The sequence below is a fragment of the Hydractinia symbiolongicarpus genome, chromosome 10 (assembly GCF_029227915.1).
Source record: "Hydractinia symbiolongicarpus strain clone_291-10 chromosome 10, HSymV2.1, whole genome shotgun sequence".
Taxonomy (NCBI): domain Eukaryota; kingdom Metazoa; phylum Cnidaria; class Hydrozoa; order Anthoathecata; family Hydractiniidae; genus Hydractinia; species Hydractinia symbiolongicarpus.
Window position 1 is genome coordinate 21,166,796 of NC_079884.1, and position 14,485 is coordinate 21,181,280.

The 14,485-nt window shown below is 34.7% G+C and overlaps 2 protein-coding genes across 3 annotated transcripts; both read right to left on the reverse strand.

Annotated features, from left to right (window-relative positions):
- Positions 1-1,192: 1,192 nt before the first annotated feature.
- LOC130662777 (uncharacterized) lies at positions 1,193-8,193 on the reverse strand. 2 transcript variants are annotated; one of them, XM_057461708.1, is made up of 2 exons: positions 4,606-8,189; positions 1,193-3,525 (listed from the first exon to the last, which is right to left on the reverse strand). In XM_057461708.1, the coding sequence occupies exons 1-2, from the start codon at positions 8,153-8,155 to the stop codon at positions 3,458-3,460; spliced, it is 3,618 nt and encodes a 1,205-aa protein (XP_057317691.1). In that variant the 5' UTR covers positions 8,156-8,189; the 3' UTR covers positions 1,193-3,457. The 2 variants fall into 2 exon arrangements, with proteins under 2 accessions (XP_057317691.1, XP_057317692.1); XM_057461709.1 differs by lacking the exon at positions 1,193-3,525 and adding an exon at positions 3,618-3,674 and having other exon boundaries at positions 4,606-8,193.
- A 366-nt stretch (positions 8,194-8,559) lies between these two features.
- LOC130662779 (uncharacterized) lies at positions 8,560-14,265 on the reverse strand. Its single transcript, XM_057461710.1, has 2 exons — positions 10,663-14,265; positions 8,560-10,127 (listed from the first exon to the last, which is right to left on the reverse strand). The coding sequence occupies exons 1-2, from the start codon at positions 14,198-14,200 to the stop codon at positions 10,051-10,053; spliced, it is 3,615 nt and encodes a 1,204-aa protein (XP_057317693.1). The 5' UTR covers positions 14,201-14,265; the 3' UTR covers positions 8,560-10,050.
- Between the last annotated feature and the right edge of the window lie 220 nt (positions 14,266-14,485).

Here is a 14,485-nt window from a genome sequence, read left to right on the forward strand (position 1 = left end):
ACATCTTGTTGTCGCGCCGGATATGCAGCACAATGCATGCAACAATATTTAGCTCTGTTATGGCTACTTTCATATGCCAGAAGCGAAAAAAAAATGAGTTCCCATTTCGCTCATTAATACATTGACGAAAAAAGTGTGAATTCTTTTCACGAACTGATGATTCAGATTTTAAAATATAATTAAAACATTTCCACTCGTGTTTCTTTCTACCTGTATTGCAGTTGCCTGTTGTTGTTTTATATTCTGTATGAAATTCTGCGCTTTTGATGGGTTACATAAAATAAATCAGCAAGAAAAAATGTTGCAGTCAATGCGCCACGGTGCAGCATTTTAAAATTTCGGCTTCATGAATGCAGCACTATAAAAGTGTTGCATGAAATCAAATTAACTTGATTTAGTACATTTTTTCGTCGATTTTGCTGCATCGCATGAAAAAAGGGAAGAAATATATGCCCGGCGCCACGGTGAAATTTTGCTCGCGCCTGTGATGCAACAAAATTCATTTTATCTATATTATATCTCTTTAATAATAGCCGTATTCCGTCTGTCTGTGTGTCCGCGAAAGCCGTGTCCCGTAACGGAAACACGAATTTTTAAAATGCGCATCAATACCAAATGCGATATATTTCTGTCCACTTTGTTGCAACGGGTTAATTTGAAGGACGGGCGACCCCGTGGATTTTTCCACGGGCTAACGACTTCTACATTATAATACCCGTATACGTCTGTCTGTCTGTCACGCAAAATGGTAGCTTCGCTGCGCAATAGCGAGAAGCACGCAATGTGGTATAAAAAGGACGGGCGAAGCCGTGGATTTTCCACGGGCTAACGACTAGTATTTCACAATTTACACAAAGGGTGAATTATTATTATTCCGAATATTTATACAGGATATAGCCACTTCAGTGTTGGAAACACTGTTATTAATGTGGGTCCTGTGTTCGGAGTGTATACATTAAGTATACACTGACATTGCCTACCCAATTTCCCTCACATGGCATGGGTTAAACTGTAGCTGTGGTAAATACACTTGCTAAATATGCCCGCGCTATGGACCGAACCACAGACCTTGTGATTACGAAGCGAACTTTATAACCACAAGACCACACGCCACTAACATTTCATTCTTTGCGGAAAATAACTTTCGTGATAGGCATAGGTGTTCATTATTACAAGCTCGTGAGCTTGTATTAAAACGCAAATGTGTCCCTACAAGAATGGAAATTTTTGCCTCTCTGAGCACCGACACGGGAGTCGTCGTGTGTTCGAATCTCATCTTGGTAACTATTTTTACTTTTTTTTTCTTTTTTCTTTTTTAAAAAGATAAGACAAGTGTTCAAAACACTTGTTTAACTAACTAGTAAATAAAGGTGTTTCCACCAAACTTTTTAAAAGTGAATGTAGGCAGAATTAACTGAATTAATGAATTTCGCAAATTTTGGGGTTTGTGGGTTTGTGGTCTTTCTTCTTCCTGTCAGTCGGTTCACCCAAGACGGACCCATCGAAAATTAAAAGTTCGAGGAATTTTCCGTTCAAGAAGGTCTCACAAATCAATTTTGAAAAATAAGTGGGTAACAAATATTATTGCGTATCTGAATAGTAAAATATGTCGTGTCTAACTTCGTAACAAAAATCCCAATTTGATAGACAGCTTTTTGTAAACTTTATTCGCGAGGTTGTTTGCGTATATCATACGTCTTGTTTTTATATTAAAGGAGGTCTTGAAATAGCGTGTAAATATAAAATGGCATCGACGATAAAAAAAACACATGGTTTTAAATTTTTGTCTCTAAAATTCTTAAAAATTAACTTTTGTGAAAAGTAAGATTTCAATATATTTTGAGGGAATAACATTTTGTGATCAAGCCTTTTCATCATTCGCCTGGCGTGTTATCCGGGTTACCATTTTGAGAAAGCAATATTTCGGAATATGTGACGTTAAAGTGCTTTGGGTGAAATACTTAAAAAATATTCCGCCTTTCCCGCGGCGAGTATCTACTGTCACCTGTACTCTAACCTGGATAATTATTTAAATATTTGTTACAAACACATCACAAGATTAACAAACACGCGACAAAAATAATTTCTTTAAAATTAGAAGTATTACAATTTTTGCCAATCAAAATTATTTTACAAAAAAAAAATTGCTTAAAATTATAATTGTAGATAAAAAATTGGATTTTCGGTTAAAGTTTTAGTTTATGGTAAAAATATGAAATGTTTTTAAAGCTGAAGTATTTTTGGCAACGTAATTTCAGGTAGAAGTGGGGTGGTTGAAACACCAAATTTACCACCTATTTTAATTTACCGTGACTATCCCTCCCCCAAATTATTCAGGTTAAAAATAATTTTCAATGAAAGTTTTAACAGCATCACAAACAACGAAAGTCAAAGAAATAACATAACTTTCTAACAAAATAAAAACATCCAACATCCAACCCTTCGTCCTTCTTTCAACCCTCCCTCTCTACAATTACATTACCAAGAGAACATTTTGCAAATCATTGTCAGTTTTTAAAATATAATACAATGCATAAAATATTTTACAAGGTTTCATAAAATATGCTATAAAAATAAAAATTTAAAATAGTCAGGTAAACATAGACACAAAATTTTAAAAAAATGAAGATCCAATGGATGATAAGAAAGCTGAAGAAAATCATGAGGCTTGATCTTCCCACGATAATAAAGTTTATCTAACCCTTTCTAATGAAAATCCGGCGCGATTGTTCGTTCTGTGTTTTATGAATGGTAGAAAAAAAAACTAGTAAAGCAGATATGTACAGATAACTACACAGGTATGAAGGTAGGAAAGAAAAAAAATTAAGAAAATGTCGACCTCATTTCTAGGATAATTCGAAAACAAACAAACAAACAAACAAACCATAAAGATCCACTTCATAGCAGTTAAAATGCAAATCTACTAAGAGACGAATGGAACATGTTAACCGCAAACTTTGAGCTAAAGATTAACAAGACGTATGATATACGCAAACAACCTCGTCAAAAAAGTGTATAAAAAGCTTAAGTTAGACACGACATATTTTGCTATTCGGATAGGCAATAATATTGATAGAAAATTTCTCGAAATTTCAATTTTCGTTAGGTCAGTCTGTAAACACGTCCTCGCGGGCGAGATAGTAAAAAGAAAAAAAAAGTAAAAATAGTTACCAAGATGAGATTCGAACACACGACTACTCCCGTGTCGGTGCTCAAAGAGGCAAAAATTTCCATTCTTGTAGGACACATTTGCGTTTTAATACAAGCTCACGAGCTTGTAATAACAGAATATCTTATAATTTCATATATAATACACATTACACTAATCTACAAATCATCTAAAATAATTAAATATATCTACATGAACATACAAAAACTCCTAAATATAAACTTGTATATATCCCCAACCTTTTCTTTTAAGGTTGGAGTCAAAATTACACGAGCATAGTGAGTTTTGTTAGAAATTTTCTTCCATTTCGTTCTCTTTCTGCAATAATCTTTTTGGAATTTCCACATTCTTTTTATCTGAAAATAAAGGAGTTTTGAAATTTAGTAATGAATCATAATAGAAAAAGAAAATATCACGCGAAGAGTGAAGAAAAAGGCTTTCTATGCACCTGATTTGCCTTTTCCATGAATGCATGAACTTTTCGAAGACTGTTTTTATGTTGTTTCTGAACAAAATGATTTGCCAAGGTTATATACATTGATAAAAATAATCAATGCATATAGATTTTGTCAAAGTGTGCACGTGTTAATACAAAAAGGCTCGCGAGTTTTTTCAGCTATAGCGGAAAATGCTCGTGAGCTTTGCACACTATAACCAAAAAGGCTCGCGAGTTTTTTGAGCTATAGCGGAAAATGCTTGTGAGCTTTGTAAGCGATAACGAAAAAGGCTCGCGAGTTTTTTCAGCTATAGCAGAAAATGCTCGTGAGCTTTGCACACTATAACCAAAAAGGCTCGCGAGTTTTTTCAGCTATAGCGGAAAATGCTCGTGAGCTTTGCACACTATAACCAAAAAGGCTCGCGAGTTTTTTGAGCTATAGCGGAAAATGCTTGTGAGCTTTGTAAGCGATAACGAAAAAGGCTCGCGAGTTTTTTCAGCTATAGCAGAAAATGCTCGTGAGCTTTGCACACTATAACCAAAAAGGCTCGCGAGTTTTTTGGCTATAGGGGAAAATGCTCGTGAGCTTTGTGAGCGATAACGAAAAAGGCTTGCGAGTTTTTTGAGCTATAGCGGAAAATGCTTGTGAGCTTTGCGCACTATAAAGAAAAATGCAGTCACATGGAAACGAACCTTAATAGTTTGCAATCATTTAAAATTGCGGTATTAAAACAAAGTTCAGCAGTAAATTTGCAGCAAAACAAGAACTTGCAGTTCCTCTTTCGCCACAATGTTTTTACATTTTGTGGAAAAAAATATCGCAGTTTTACAAAATTAGAAGTTTTGCGGTTGATAACTGACCTTACTCTTTGCGGAAAAAAATCTTTTGCGAATTTTAAATAACCGCAAAAGTTTCTTCTGTAATCTCTTCCCTTAAAATTTGTCATGCGCAATACATTCTATAGAATTAAGGCGATGTTTTCGGATAAAAATTACTTACTATTTTTAAGTGAAATATATTTATCTTTGCAGAAGTGATAAAACTTTGCACCATACACGTAAATCAGTCGGCCAAGCACGATCACTATAGGAATGTACATCAACACTCTTGTCAACTGACCACAGACATTCCTTAGCAGGTCTGTTCGCGAACTTCGCATACCCAGAGCTAAAATCGACACGGTAGTGAGGTTGACCAGAATCATGATGTCATACCAATTCATCCATTTGTATCTGTAAGGTAAGTTCATGGCGAAGAAGACAAAAATAACAAAACAACTTGCCGCCATGATAACGTTTTGAAACGGAGATTTGGGTACGAACGTACCAATGCTAAGTAGTGTTGTCCTACACAAGAAGTAATATGATGCAAACCAGGTGTGTTTATGTTTGAAACACATTTTAAAACAGTCGATGATTGGTTTATAACGCACAAACGGATTTACAAAATAACGACAATGCAAACCACTCAACCATGAGGAAAAAATTAAGATCATGGGTCCACCAATCACAACAACAATAATGGCGATAAATCCAAATATCACATAAACTTTATGTTCTCCTTCGTTCCACTTTAAAGCAGCATAAACTTGCACTCGCTTCTCCTCGTTGATTTCGACATATTCGAGTAACTTGAAAGTAATTCGAGTAAAATCAGAATAGGCGGTAACACTAATAATAGTGAATGCACGGAAACAGTTTTGGCGGGAAAAATAACTATCAGGGTGATGTTTAGCGTATTTGCCAATGATAATGAGAAATAGAATCATCCACACAGGAATTATATAATTAAAAGCGTTTTTTTGCAAGTCGTTCAAGCCATCAAACAAGCATTTACCAGAAAACACCGATCCGGGGCTTTCTATGTTTAAAATACCAATGAAACTTTTGATTGGGTCCTCCAGTTGTAGGCTCGATGTCTTCAGCAAAGAAATAACTTGATAATAATACAAACACCCATTCAAGTAATTTGAATAAATGTCTACGTTAAGCCATATGACGAATAAAATGAACGCAGAAATAACAATGATAATAACAATAATATACCATATAGCATTATATCGTTGCCCCCCTTTACAATATAAACAGGCTTCGCCTCCAAGAGATACACTAAAATCTTCCTTACATTTGCTGCAAAGGAGCGACGTTTGATCTCGGCCAGTGTTACATTGTTCGTTTTTTTCAGGGCGATACAAACACGCGTAATTGTTATAAGGGGAAGCACATGGCCTGCAATATCCTGCAGGGCACACTTGCGTCTCTTCACGGTCCCGATTTGTTCCGATTTTTGGATCTGCCCATCTACCTTTAAAAAGATAGGTGTTGTGATTTAAACAAAACGCAATCCCTTTAGCCTGGTTTTTCTTAATATTGCAGTGACACTGAGAACCTTGGAAGGAGTATCCAAAGTAACAGGACTTTAATGATACATTGTGAATAGTTGTAGAAGTTGAGATTTGATTCACAGAAGAAATTTGTATATTAATTTTAGAATTTCCCAGCCTTTTATACTCCTCACTACAGGATAAAAATCTCAAAGTTATTTTACTCCTTGTTACCACAAAGCGTTTGTTCGTTTCAATTCTAATACAAGTGTTAGGGTTTGTTATTCTAACATCAACCGTATCATTCACGGGATTGCCAAATTCATCATGCAACGCAATAGTTGGTGAAAACAATGTTCCAGGCGACACATGCCATTGGGTTTTATTTAAATGTATCTTTACAGCCAGCGTAGCGATGCTTCCAGAAGGAACAGCAAAGTTATTCCATTTAAAAATAACATCGTGGATGGTATCATCGGTAACTGATTTGCAATCCTTTAGAGTTGTCGCGAATATCGAGTCTCCACTACCACTTCCAAGTGCATGGTTATCCAAAAAAGTAACATTGCCTTGAAACGTGTGAGGAGATTCCAACTTGTTTGAACCATGAAACAGAAAAAAACACTCGTAGATTTTCGACTTTGTTTCGTTGGCTGCCTCAGCCGCAGGTCCTGGTATATTGACATTAATAGCTCCACCATTGTTTAGGGCAGTATTTTTAGAAAACATCAGTCTGGTTGAATTGTACAAATAAATCTTTGAATGTCCAAATAAAGATAATGCGCCGCCATTATTACCACTGTTCTTGGAAAATAACACGTAATCTTTGACATAAACATCAGAGCAGTCCAGTATTAATGCTGTACCTCGATTGCCACGTATCTGGTTTCGTCCGGAAAAATGCAAGGAGCTCTCAAACGCATACACACCACCATGTCTAAATTTTAAGGCGTCTTGCGCACGTGAATTACTGTCCATTATATTAACGTTTACAAATCTGACTTGAACATGTTTGAGTTGAATGCTAGCTCCCATGCTAGCTTTGTTTTTGACAAAGTTACAATTCATGAATAATGTCTTCTCCTCTTTTCTAAAGTCAAGATTGATGCGTTGTTGACTGTAGGCTCCGCCAACCTTCGCAATATTTCGTAGAAATTCACTATCTTTTATCGTGATTGTATTATTGTAGGGCTCAGCTGAAAGTTGCGTACTAGTGACAATAATCGCACCCCCAGCATAGGCAGCGTTATTTAAACTAAAATTTACATTACTAATGGTAACATTATTATTTGAAGCTTTGTGTCGAAATCGCACATAAACCGCTCCGCCCCAGGCTCCATTGTTACTTGAAAATGATGAATTGCTTACTGTGAGAGAGTTATTCTTAGATTGTCCCATGAAAAACACTGTTAAACCAGCTCCTCTTCCAAAAGGAACATGTCCTTCGGCTAAACCTTCACCTATAGGTGTAGCACTCACATTGTCGGCTTGATTGGAAAAAAAGTAACATTTGTGTAACTTAATGATCGCATTGGATGAATCTGCATGTGAAGCGTTGCTTGTGTACTCAATGTATATCCCCCCTCCAGAAAAATAACCTTCTTTCCGAATACCATCAAGACAATAGGGTACTATTTGCCCGTTGGTTATGGTGACTGTTTGAAAGCTAATCAATCCACTAACATCATACATCACAACGCCATAGCCAAAACTTTGTAGAAATTGAACGTTGTGAAAATTAATGTTTTTAACTTTTTTGAAATACAATGCTGTTGATATTGGCGGCGTAACGTTTTGATGGGTGGAAGAAGCTGGGTAACTTGTAGAGCTCTGCTTTACGCCACATTGCTTAAACAACACATCTGATATAAACACATTTCTTGCATTAACGAAAGAAAGGCCAGATTGGTTCTTTGTGCTGCACGTTATATTGACTGTTTGTAGTTTAAAGCAATTGACAATATGAAAGTCATGAATCTGCGATATAACTATAGACTCATGTAGTAAAACTTGATCATCCAAAATACGCAAACAAGTTTGATTTTTGGCATGCAGCTTAATAGCACTTACAAAACTGGAGCAAATAATTTGATTTTGAGCAGTGGTGCAGCTGGATGTCTTGCTGGAATACACAGTGGAAACGTTGACAAAATGGACAGCGTTACCACAATCTTCACTCGCTGTGGTTTTCGGTAAAAATAAAGTTATCAGCAGAAGTAAATACATTTTATCTATAAATAAATAAAAATGTTAGGTTAAGTAATTAAAAAAAATCGGTAAAATTTTAGCCCAGCTGTCTGGGCTAAACTTTATCTGCATCATTGCACGGTTAGTTCAACGCAGGAACTTTCAAAAATGGCAGCTTTAAGCCGGAAGCCGGGATGGAAAATAATTAATATTTTCAAGCAATTATTGAACCAATTTATGATTTCATTGTCTCCTTAACTGCAATTATCAGACTTACCTATTTCTAATCAAAAGCAGAACATGATAAAAGTACGATTGGGTATTTCAAATTTGCAGTTTAAAAAGATTAAGCTGTATATCCACTTCAAAATAAACGTAGCAAATATATTAGCTTATAATATTTTATGAAAGTTCACGTCTAAAAGGACAGAAACAAAAACAGATAAGATGAACATCTTTTTGTATTGCCTGCCAGGATACGCGCGCATATGCAGAACTTTGTAAACATTCACAACTCATGTATAAAAATATCATATGGAAAGCACAGCTACATCCAGTTGCAAAAACACAACTACTTGTAACTTTTTTTTACCCAATTCTACCTATAAAATACTGACTTAGCCCTGAATAATAAACAAATAAAAACAAACAAACAAATATATCAACAAAAAGTAATCACAAATGATCAGAAATAGCATCTGTATAGTTGTAAAAGCAAAACATTGTTTACAAAGTAAAAATAAGCACATTAGAACTTAACTTACCATATAATTGATAAAAAGTTGCAAGTTCATACATTCGATAAAAGTAAAATACTAAAAGCAGTAAAGTAAAATTTTTTCAGCGTCTCGATTAGATGCCACCTTCAAGATGTAATATTGTTACAATAGGTGTCCTGGGGATTAACTAAGAAGTTACGGTATGTATTTACATTGTCATGTTCTAAGAATCAACAATTATTACTTAAATTTATATACATTAATGTGTAAATGTGCCCGTGGAAAAATCCACGGGTTCGCCCGTCCTTTTTATACCACATTGCGTGCTACCTGCGCAGCTAAGCTACCATTTTGCGTGACAGACAGACGGACGGACAGACGTATACGGGTATTATAAAATAGATATATATATAAAATTAATAAACTTTTTAAAAATTACATTACTATGTACAAATATAAAATGAATAGCAAAGATTTAGAAGGTTAAAGCAGGAGCAAACGAAAATGACAAAAGACAAATTATCAAACAAGTATACAATTATAAAAATTTACCGAAAAAATGCTGGTTAAAATGTGGTCATGAATGAACGAATTTTCTTCCCAAAGTACCTGGCCACTGATTTTCAGAAAGCAAATTTCTGGAATTTTACTGGTGTCTTTCTGACCTTTACCGCGGCGTAATTTCGTTTCAAAAAAAAATACAAAAAAAATTTAATGAATAAATAAAAAAATACAAAAAACATAAACTTGACAGAGAAAAAAAACCTGAATGTAGACCAAATAATAGAATGGGAAAACATTGCTTTCCAGATTTTTTTTTATTTCCGCAATTTTCTAGGATTTTTTTCAGAAATTTCAGAGTTATGGCACCCGGAAAAAGGACTGTTAAACCGGCCAGACACTTGTTGCAAGTGCAAGTGAAATGAGTCAAGTGCTTAGAATCAACAAAGTTTATGCAAATTCAAATTTCAATCTTGAGTCAACCTCAGGCAAAAAGTTTATACAATGGATCTCACGTTTACGTTATAATAGAATTAATATATAATTTGTTACAAAAAATCCATATTAAGAATCATAAAAAAATCATATTAAGAACAACAAAGTCGTAATTGACTGAAAATTTATAATCACTATAATGAACACTTGATCAAAATCAAAACAGTGAACTAAAATTCACACTCACTTATCCAAAAAGGTTGTAACTTTGTTTTGTTTTTAGTCTTGATAAGCGTGATATTCAAGCTCATCACTGTCCATGATTACACGATTTGGGACAGGCGCCCATCCTCTACCTATAAAGAAACAAAAAAATGAAAAATATTCTTCATGCTTGTTCGTTTCGCCACAGTTTCATTACCAATTCACATTTTTTTTTAATTTGTTTTCTTCTAACTATCCAACATTTTTTAATAAACAATGCCAAATTCGGACCATTGACCCCCAAAATTGCCAAAATTTTAAACATTTGCTACACAGTTTGCACGAGGTAAATAAATAGATAAAAATTAAACAAATTTGCCTGGCAAATAATTGGTCAAATAACAAACAGCTTACAGTCTGTCAGAGTTAAAACTCTTGAAATTTAAACTTACAGTTGCACTTTAAGGGAATATTTTGCACATTTTAACATTCAGACTTAAAAAAAGTGTTTCCACATAAGGTTTATTATGGCACATTTGTATATCCCTTCTTAATTGAGAATGACTTACCCTGATTAGACCTCCAATCATGACGGGCGAGTGTAATTGGTGTAAAGAGTAAAAACAAACAAACAAACAAACAAAACATACGACTAAAGGTAGAACAACCAAATAAATTAGAGCTTACCTCCAATTTGCCTTTTGTGATGAAAACGAATTATAATTTTCTTTGAAGCTCGATACAACACAGCAACAAGTACAACAAACATAGGTATGTAGGATAGCATCCATATGATAGTTTGACAGATCTTCTTTTCCTTTTCCTTAAAAACGCTCTCTGTACCAAGGCTGAAAACAGCAATTACTCCCAAATTTGCTAAAAGAATTGTTTCCACTGTGTTGTACCACTTATTCTTGTAAGGCAGGATCACAGAAAATGATGCACACACAATCAAACAGAAGATAGACAATATAATGTACTGATATGGTTCGCTTGGTAGAAACACTCCAATCGAGAATACAAACAATCGACAAAAACAGTAAAATGTAGGAAACCATAAATAGCCATCTTTTAAACCATAATTAAATGATGTAACTATTGATTGAAAATATGAGAATGGTATTGATAAGCGACCAAACCTTCGATTGTTTAACCATGGGGTCGAAAATAAAAGAAGTACGGGCACGATAACAAAGAAGATTAGGACAAATACTGCTGTCAACGCATATGGCAAGTGAGCAGCACCTAAGAATTCTTCTTTCGCATATATGTAAAGATACTTATTCCCATCAATTACCACTGGGTTTAGTAGCCAAAACGAGATTCTCATTAGATCAGAATATGCCATGACAGCAATAATGGTGAACGCTCGTAAACATCTTTTCTTTGTCAGATATGTTCGTGGTTTGTAACTAGCATATAAATAAGCAGCAAACACGGTAATTACCATCCAAAATGGAATGATATAGTTATACGCCAACTTTTGCATGTTGTTCATACCATCCCACAAACATAGTGATGGATATGCTGAGGTTTTAGTTGTAAACTCTGCAATTCCAATTATAAATTGCAGAAATTTATCAATTTTTTGACCTGGTGCGTAGAGAATGTCGATTATTTGATATGAATAAAGGCAACCATTTATATAAAAAGACATGATATCCAGATTAAATACCAGTAATACAGCAACAAAAACGGTCAAACCGAATATTATAACTACTGAAACCCAGATCCAATTTCTTGTATTATTACATTTAATACACACTTCACCACCAACTGGTATTGAAAAACCAGTTTTGCATTCACTGCAAAGTCGTGAAGATTGATTACGCGAGCTGTCACACTGTTTGTCTTTCTCATAAAAACAATAAACGGCACTCTGTGTCGTGTTGCATTTATTGCAATAACCATTAGGACAAATATGGCTGATAACATTGACAGGAAATCTAGATTCAACAACCCGTACCCATCTGTTAGGGAAGAGGTAAAGTTCCTCCGGAGAACACTCCGCTATCCCTTTCTTCATATTATTCACCATATCACAAAGGCATTTCCCACTTTCATTAAATTTATATCCAAATGGACAATATCCTAACCGCAGGGACGTTAATGTCTTTGATACAGGCACACCACCTCTTAAAGCAATTACAACATTGTACGAATTATATTCAGGGCCTATTAAGGAAATTTTGATTGATTTGTCCTTGACAGCAAATGCTGGATTAGTTTCTACACTTACATTATCACTATGAGTTAGCACATCGATGGTCCCTTGAACACTGTTGCCTCGCTCATCAATTAGTAAAACATAAGCATCAAATATCTTTCCAGGGGTAACATACATCCAATTTGTATTGTTAACTCTTATGTCAATTGCATAAGTAAGTATTGAGCGGCTATCATTTTTATTTATTTCGAAATTTGGCCAATCAGTAATGACTTCGGACATATTCATTTGATAAGGTTGTCTGCAATTTTGTAATGATGAAGCATATATGTCGTTGCCATAGTTCTCATCAGCATAATTTCGAGAAAACAAAACACGTCCAGTAAAGTTGCGATACGAACTATCACTAGACTCGGCAAACCTAAAAAAGCAACTGTAGAATTGAAGTTCGGTTGTCTTCCACGGTTTAAAGGGTGGTCCTGGAATCATAACAAATATGGCACCTCCTCTGTTGCTTGCATAATTATTTTTAAATTGCAAATTTGAAGTAGAATCCAAAATTATTTGTGAATGGCCATATAAAGCTAATGCTCCACCATCAAAGCCAATATTGTTTTCAAAATACAGATTGCCATTTACTGACAAATCACTGCAGTCGAGAATTAAAGCTGTGTTGTTGTTATATGTGACGTGGCTTGTCCCCAAAAATAACAAATCACTATCATACGCATAAAGAGCTCCTTTACCAGCATTTCTATTACGATCCTTTAAAACATTTCCATTTGCTGTTTCTAAGTTATAAAAATCAACTCTGACTCTTTGTATATGCATTGCAGAACCCAACATAGCATTGTTATTATCAAATTTACATGCATAAAGTGATACTTTTCCAAGGTCCGTTTTTACAGTAGCACCGTGAAGTCGAACTTTGTCTCCTGGATTGTTCCAGTTGTTGTTATTCATCACGACAATACTCATGCCACCACCATACATTGCCTTGTTGTTGCGAAATTCAGCTGCTGAAAATGTGATCTGGTTATTACTACTGGTACTTTCCACAATGTAAACAGCACCACCAGAAAACTGGGCTTGGTTGTCCATAAACAAAACCTTGTTGAAGTTAAATTTGTTATTTCTTGCTAACCGTGAGAAATACATATATACTCCACCTCCCCATTCAGCTTTATTTCCTTCAAATATACCATTAATAACAAATTTACTGTTAGTAAACTTTCCTAACATTATGACAGTCAATCCACCGCCTTTACCAAAAGGGAGATGGTCTGGAATTGTTTTGGTGCTAAGAGCAGAGATATAATTCATAATTAAGTGGCAAGAATTCAAGATAATTTTGTCCCCAGGTTGCTCATAACCTTTTGAATATTTAAAGAGTATACCTCCCCCTGAAGAGTACTCATGTTTTACTGTGTTGTTAATTAAAAGCGGTACGGCTTTGCTCCCTATAACTAGCACATTTGTGAGTTTAATATCAGTTTTTACATCCACTAAACTAACACCATAACCAAAGCTGTTTTTAAACTTCACACTTTCCAATGTGACATTTGTCACATTCTGGAAATACAGTGCTGAATTAAGCGAAAGGTCATTACTGTCTTGCATGTGATGCCTCTTTCCGCATTCATTTAGAATCAAATTCGAAACAATTACATTGGAAGACGAGACAAAGGATACACCAATATCATTACTACTGTTATTCTTTGATAACTCACATTTAATTTCCATGGAAGTTGATGTTAATTTTAGTCGGTCTATGTTACTAACAGTAAATGATGTTTGTAATACCAAATTAGTTTTTATAAGTATACACATGTTATTTTTTATATGACTTTGCATTTTTTTAGACAAGGAATTACAATAAATGGTTGAATTGATATTCCAACAGTTGTCCATGTGGGTACTGTTTACTTCTTTCGCAACAACCATGAGATTGTCATAACCATTACACGGCTCGCAAATACCATTATGAATATTTTGTAACAAAGTAAACAAAAACAGAATGAACATTGTATCCTTCATTTTTTTCTCTAAAATAAACATAAAAGAATACGCATGTATACCTTCAGACTTTATAAACGACCTTTCATCGAGCACCTTAAAAAAAACTATCAGTCACCAAACTTGACTGATAGTTTAGCCCTTAACTGAAGAGAAGAGCTATTGTAAAATGTTTAAAAAAAATCTTGTTATTTTCTTAGCGAACAATACCTAGATATTCCTCCTGAAGATTTTACCTGTTAAAACAATTAGTGGGCTTTAATTAACAATAAATTTTAATCAGCGATTTTCTGTTGTGTTATTGTAAAATTTTCTTAGGTAGCAGCA

Coding starts and splice junctions, on each gene's coding strand:
- LOC130662777 (XM_057461708.1), bottom strand. CDS start 8,155: ATGTATTTACTTCTGCTGATAACTTTATTTTTACCGAAAACCACAGCG. Junction 3,526..4,605: donor ATATATTTCACTTAAAAATA/GTAAGTAATTTT, acceptor CTTTATTTTCAG/ATAAAAAGAATGTGGAAATT.
- LOC130662779 (XM_057461710.1), bottom strand. CDS start 14,200: ATGTTTATTTTAGAGAAAAAAATGAAGGATACAATGTTCATTCTGTTT. Junction 10,128..10,662: donor TCACAAAAGGCAAATTGGAG/GTAAGCTCTAAT, acceptor GTTTCTTTATAG/GTAGAGGATGGGCGCCTGTC.